Source organism: Pteropus medius, unplaced genomic scaffold (assembly GCF_902729225.1).
Source record: "Pteropus medius unplaced genomic scaffold, Ma_sr-lr_union100, whole genome shotgun sequence".
Taxonomy (NCBI): Eukaryota; Metazoa; Chordata; class Mammalia; order Chiroptera; family Pteropodidae; genus Pteropus; species Pteropus medius.
In genome coordinates, this window is record NW_024352786.1 from 2,941,037 (window position 1) to 2,948,408 (window position 7,372).

Here is a 7,372-nt window from a genome sequence, read left to right on the forward strand (position 1 = left end):
ACAATTTTGAGTTATCTGCTTCTCAAACTATATCCAAAGTTCAGATGAGAAAAGTACTTCTAGAGAAAATACATTTATCCTTTCTTGAAATATACTCTTCATCAAACCAGACTATTTGGAAACTGTGCCCAGATAAAGGTTTAGTACTCTGAGAACTCCATTCTGAACTTTGCTTTGGCACATGCCTTTGGATGACTCAGAGGAACGCTAAACAAACATCTATAAAAAACTTGATTTTGCATTTATGACAGTGTGGTTGAGGATGCTGTCTTCTTTATTACTTATAAAAGGTATTTCTTGAAATTTGAAAACTAGAAATTCTTTAGCTCTTAAGAAACGTGCATGTATTTTCTTATGAACAATGTAAACCTTATTTCTAATTATATATCCTTTTTTTGCAAGTTTATCAAGAATCTCAGAGACATTTGAAATTCAACTTTTGTAAATGATTAGGAGTCTAACTTGAATGTCTATGTTATAACTTTACCCTGGTCTTGTTCTTATTTATTTATTTTTTTACATATATAATATTTTCTCTAGTTTTAATTTTTGATTCATTTATATTTGTCTGCTTTATTGTATGGATTATTATGTATCTTTATAATTCAGAAGTAAACCAGCTAGATAATAGACAGAAAATGGGAACTCTTTATTCAACAGTGAAAAACGAAGCTAGAGATTCGGATTAGATAATTTGGGGAGAGAGATTTAGCATTGCAGAACCTATGCATTTAATCACTACACAGAAGCAAAGACTTAGAAATACAGTCACAGGAGATATGCCAAAGATGAAGAAAGGAATTAGAAAGTTGAAAGCCAAGAGACAATAGTCACCTGTGGGGAATACTACTGAAAGGGCAAGAAAGTCGAGAACTCAAATACCCAAAACATTTTATAATAAGACTCTTTAGATAGAGTGTTGTGAAAGGAAGTCAGATTTGAGCGGCTTGAGGAGCACATAGCAGGTAAGAAAATGAAGAATATAAGCCATTCATATTTTTATGTTTGTTAGACATATTTGGTTCTTTTGTGAACAAACTCTCTGTTTATATCTCTTCTATTAGTTATATTTTCTATGTGTGTAAGAATATGTTATATTAATTAAGGTTTTTAAAAATATTATGCTGGCTAAATATGCTGCAAACTTTTTTTGACATATTTTTTCCTATTGTGGTTAATGTAACCTTGATATCAACTGTAGTTCTGCTAGTTATATAAGAACCACTTTGGATTACATCTTATTCTGTGATGACCTTGCATTTCACCCATTCAAATAACATATAATTATTGCTTTCACTATCTGCTCATAAATAATTTTTACAAGAATTCACTATTATTTTAACAGAACTTTCACAGCTCACTACAGCAATTCGCATGCGGATGCAAATGGTGTATTTTAAAACCCCTGAATAAGAACTACAAATTGTAGCAAGAGCCAAAGATAATAAATTTGCTAAAAAGTAATCTTTTCCAAAACATAAGTTTAAGTTACTATTTTGCAAAGAATGCAAAGATAAAGTAATAGATATTGGGCTAAACTCATTTTGTTTATCATGTGGGCTAAAAAATAAGTTAAGTCTTACTGTAACACAAATAAAAGCTATTAACTACATGGCCAGTAGCTTTCTCTAAAGTATAGAGAAGTGAGAAGATTGGCTTTCGGCAATAGAATTAAAGAGTGGTGTAAAAAAAATTGACCAAAGTGTTTATATCCATAATATTTATAGCAATGATGTAGAATTTACCACAGTACTTTTAGATAATTTGTTACCAGATTGAGGCCTCACAATTTTTATGATTGTATATTTTTATTTGCCCATAATAAATTTCAAAAGAAATAGAGGTTCAATGAATACTTTGCATAACAGTTAGCTTTATATAAAAGAATTTTTTTAAAGAAATTAATAAATTAAGAGTAGCATATAAGATCAATTTTTATCTATTTGGTTAAAAATGTAACTTAGTTCAGTTTGATTAAATATTTCTTTTAATAATTAGAGTTTCTAACAATCTCAAAAATTTGCTCAGAAAATGGAAAAACATTTTCTATTTACTAATATCTCCAAATACTGAGTGGCACGTGTCATAAATGAATAAAAATGACAATATTTATATTATATTAACTGTTCCATTAATAATTTTCTAACATTTACATTCTCAATTAAAATATAGGTAATATATGTGTGAAAAGTGCTATATGTACAAGTAAAATATACAGCATAAACAAGTGCTAAATTCTAATTTAATTAAAGGAATAACCATCTAATTAAACATTGTAATCATCACTACTTCTTAGGGGCCATAATAGTGTAGAGGTTAAGAAGAGCACAGGCCTGGGAATGGAATGCAGCAATTTGAATTTGGCTCTACTGCATGATCCAGGGAAAGCTTAGCATCTTTTCAATAAATGTTATATTTAAATGTTACATTTTAACATGGCAAATTTAGGGACGATAATGGAGAGAAAAAGTGACTCTTCATTGACAAATACTTCCACTGTGTGTGTTTTAGGGTGTTGGGGGGTGGTGAGGTAACCTTCCAGGCAAGAAGAAACTGTAGAAATAAAGATGACTTCTTAGCCAACAAAAACACAGCTTTGCAGGAATTATCAACAAAGCAAAAGGTAACACGTTTCAGGATAAGACCAAAATCTGTGACTTCACATTTAAATCTTTAGTAGAGTTATCAATATTATATGTATATAAAAGTGGACATAGAAAGCAAGCAATTTTATCAATGCAGAATAGAGCGCCAAACATTTCAAAGAAAACTCAATGCCTTTTACTTGACAAAATGTGTGATCTTTGGCTTGAGGTTCTCCATTTGTAAAATATAGGTGTTCATGAAGGGAGTATTTACAATTCTTTTCAGGTCTAAAATTTCTAAGGTCATAGGTGGTTGCAAGCATTTCAGTGCAGCTGAAGGGAAGCCAGATGTGCCTGAGTTGAAGAGAAAGTAGTTTTCAAGCTCAGGATCTTTTGATTCTAGGCAGAGCGACAGAGTGAGTTGAATTCCGTTTTTATTAAGTGGGGATAGAAAACACTCACATTTCAATAAGCCAAGTGTTCACAAGGCAGTCTAAAGGATGCATTTTTTATCAGTAAGAACAAATTAGGGGTTAAGTAACCTTTATGGTTATTTCAATAACACATTAATTATATAAGAAAATCTAATTTCTGTGAGCATATACCGTTTACTATGTTCCAATGTGGCAGGGAGTCCATGCAACCATAAACCAAGCCACCATGAAGTTCATGTGAACTTCCTTAGAAGGGTCTACCTTGTAATGTTTAATCTATAATATAACTGCAAATACAAGTTTTTCCAGTTCATGTTTCATAAGACACAAATGCAGAAGGTTTCCGTATACCGGTGAATTACTGAGAGTTCTAATAACTGTTATATTTGCATAGTATTTGATTCTAAAAATTATCTTAAACAGGCTTTTCTCTATTTCTGTATTTCTTTTTATCAATTGTCTGCTCAAATAAGAGTATTCCTTTAAGTAAGAGATTTTAAAATGATCTGAACTGAGTATACTTCATATTTTGTTGCAAATTGTATGCTCCATAAATTTTAGTAATCAAATGTTTTATAGGAAAGAGTTATTAAAGTATTCATTAATTTCAAATCAGTGAGTGTAATGAAATGGCATTATATTAGCCATTAAAATAACTCAAAAGCCATTTCAGATTTTGTATAAATTTTAGCAGAAAGTAATTGGAAAAATAAACATTTTCCTCTTACTTAAACTACCAATTTCACACATACTAAACTTTCATCAAATTTCACAATGCATCATTAACATTTCAAGATTGTGAGAATTTTATACCATGATATGCTAATGCCTCTCCTCCTGATCACAACATTAAAAACCATGTGCTTACAAGAAATAAAAAAGACAAAAAAATACCCCAAGGCAAAAGAAAAAATAAGATGCTCAAACCAATTCTACCTTGGTACAGAAAGCTTAGAAGCAATTTCACCTGTTCCCCAATTTGGAGTTGATTTTGTTGCTTCTTTTTATTTATTTCTGTCCCTACACATGTGGAAGATCAGAGATAAAGGGGAAAGGGATAAAGATCAGTTTCAGAGGCTGTAAAAAAATGTGATTTTGTGCTAATTTATCCTAGTTAGTGGCAAGTAACCAGTGTTCCTTCAGTTTAATCCTCTGGATCTGATATTCAAAAAAGCTTCTAAAGATTTATTGATAAATATCTCTGTGTTCACTATTTCAAAACAGTAAGGGTTAAAAGAATGACATAAATAAAGGAATGACTTATAAAAAGAATTCTCTTCTTATTTTTTTCTTATAATAGTGGCTTAATGTAGTAAGAATTAATATTAAGCCTCACTTTATTTTGAAACAGACTCGTTAATGTCGGGAAAGAATACTCTTTTCTTCCACAAGCGAGAATATTGAGATTTGAAGTTAAAGTGAAATTACCTCATGTATTCCACATGCAGTTGCCAATCACAAAACCAATACTGAAATCAATTGGTATGGTCATTTTTAGCATAATGTTGAATTAAAGTGTAACCAGCTTTCAATAACAGGGGGAGATTTACCATTGTCTTGACACAGCATGCATATTTCATAATGTCAATATGAGAAAGAAAATGCACACAGAAAATTTTAAAACTTAAATATCAGAACAAATGTTGAAGGTCAATCGAGCTTCTTTTAATTGCTTAAACATTTCAGAATCCCCACTATAGATGAGGAAAGAATCTAAAAAGTTATCTTAAACAGCTCTAAAGTAGTGTGTCTCATTTTTTAAACAATTATTCCCTGGGCTTTTTGTTGCACATTATCTGAAAGATTTGGATGCAGTCTTCGAGGCACAGTGTCTACTCAACTCATAGCCTCCACAGATTACCAGAAGTGAAGTCTGACCTGAGACACTGTGGAAACTGCTAGCCAATGGCAATCTTTGGGAGGGAACCTGTTGTCCCTGATGGATAGATGCTCTGTGACTGGCATGCCAAACCAGTATTGGCCATGGGGTAAGGATAGGGAATGCGATGGGTGGGGATGAGTTCCAGAAGACCGGAGAGAAAAGGGAAGTGTGAAGGGTAGACTCATCGCCCATTTCTCTGAGAGAATAGTGACTGACCGAGAGACAGAAGGCCAAAAAGCACATTTTTTTTGCAGAAAATGTAAGCTTTGCTGCAGTTGTTTGAAGTCATATGAGAAATAAGTGTTTCTAGCTGACTTTCTCCTACTTGAAATGACATTTCCCCATTTCCTTCCTTCCTTTTCTTCGGTCTCTGTAGATGTCCTTAACCGGGACCAGGGCTTAGCGTGGGAGTGCGGGAGGCCGTAGCAGCAGAAACTAGTTCAGCCGCTGGAGGACTACGAGTGGGTCATTGACCTCTTTTCTCCAGGAACTCTTTCCTAGGCTCTTTCCCTTTACCAAACCCACCTCGTCACCATTTCCTTTGTAACTTTATTCCCCGCCCAGCTCTCCCTCCTCCCTCTCGCCTGTCCTTCTTCTCACCTGTCCACAGCAATGGCCGTCATAGAGTAGATGCTGGCGAACACGGCTGTGATAGGGAAGAAATTCTGGAAGCGACAATAGTTGGCGCCGAAGTACCACTCGCTGTGAAGCGCGTAGATGAAGTTGACCAAGGTGTTGAAAGCTGCCATGGAGGCGTCGGAGAAAGCCAGGTTCACGAGGAAGTAGTTGGTGACGGTCCTCATGCGCTTGTGGGCCAGGATGATCCAGATGACTATGAGATTCCCTAAGACCGCCACGGCCACCACCACGCCGTACGCGAGGGACCAGAGCGCGATGCGCCAGGACGGTTGCACGAACTGGTTGGTGAGATTGGCCCGCGGCTGCGAAGGCGCCGGGGAAGTCTCGGGCAGTCCCAACGTGGGGGACGAGGCGGAGAGATCGCCGGCTTGGATGAGCTGTTGCAGCCACTCAGCCTCAGCCACTCCTACCGCTGCCCCAGACGCGAGCGCCTCACTCAGGCTCCCGGCATCAACGCCCTCTCCTCCCGCGCCTGTCGTCCAGTTTGTGACCGAGGGCAGAGAGGCCATCGCCACCAGTCTGCAGCCCCGGATCTGCCCACTCACCCGCCGCCAGCCTCAGCCAACTCCCCTGAAGTTCTTATTTGCCTCCTGGTCTTGGTTGCTGGGCGGTCCTCAGCCCCCAACCCCTGGAAGCGCTGCAGAGAAGGTACCGCTCCTCTTGTTCCTGAAAAGATGCTTTGAACAAGCAGATGATGGAGAGCAAGGGCGCCACTTTGTCCGAGGAGTTTGCGACTTTGGCAGGCAGGCAGGATGAGACGATCCGGAAGAGAGAGATTAGGAACTGTCCCCGCCGGGGATCTCGGGGATGGCCTGGCACCGGCTGCGGAGCACTGAGGCTCGGATGCTGCGGCGCGCTTTATAGTCTCTTATAGCCCCCTGCTTTGGTGACGTTGTAGGGGCCGCGGAGCTGACCAACCCCTTCGCAGACAACGATTGTACCCCTTTCCTCCACCCCACCCTTCAGATTTCATTCATTCTCTATTTGCTGCGGAGCAGCTGGAACTTGAAGGGTGGACATCTCAAAGAAAGGGCTGTACTTCCTCACACGTAATTAAAATCCTGCCAAGATTGGTTTTCCTCTTTAACTTCAGGATATTTTGCTGAGGTCCTTGTTCTCAGACATTTCTGTGGGCTGTTCATTTCTAAACCAATGAAACCATTCACCGTTAAACTGAAGGCACAATCCCCGGAGCTTTTCCCTGAGAGAGTGTGTGGGTGCAGCTTGCTGCGGGCTATGGTCATATTGTTAGGTGTTAACTGGCTTTTGGAATTTCAGTCAACCTTCTGCTTGCGTGTTCATGTTATCACTTCTCAGATCCCTTTTCCTCTCGCTCTCACTTCCAAAGTCCCCTGTTCCTCCTCTTTAATCTCTATCACCATGAGAGGCTACGGTTTGGGAGACTTGGCTTAGGTTGGAATGCCATAACGCACAGAGGGTAAATTAGAAATCCCAAGATGTGGGTTTTTTGTTTGTTTGTTTGTTTAAACACGACAAGACTTAGATTTCTTTATTATTCTGGGATAAACGTATCCTGTAAGCAATCTGAATACATACACTCGGTTATACAGTTTTGGACATTTGGCGCTTTGGTTTTCAGGGCCTGAACATGAGGATAAGCAACAATAGCCTTAGTTTCCTGGGTAAGTGGGCAAGCCTGACTTCTGAGCTTTGGCTGGAGCATGTGAACTGGAGTGCTCTGTGCAGTGCCAGCTGTAGGAAATGGTCTCTGTAGACTGTAGATAGGCAATTTATCAGGATGTTCCAGAGGCCAAGCTCTCTTTCATTAATTTCTCGGGGATAGATATACAGGAATTCAGTGTTAAACATAA

At 38.0% G+C, this 7,372-nt stretch overlaps 1 protein-coding gene across 1 annotated transcript in view; it reads right to left on the bottom strand.

Moving 5' to 3' along the window:
* The window catches only part of TACR3 (tachykinin receptor 3), a 56,546-nt gene extending 50,175 nt beyond the window's left edge, over positions 1–6,371 (bottom strand). The window contains exon 1 of the mRNA XM_039848748.1: positions 5,502–6,371. Coding sequence (XP_039704682.1) covers positions 5,502–6,049 — 548 coding nt within the window. The 5' untranslated portion in view covers positions 6,050–6,371. The remainder of the gene's footprint in view (positions 1–5,501) is intronic.
* Between the last annotated feature and the right edge of the window lie 1,001 nt (positions 6,372–7,372).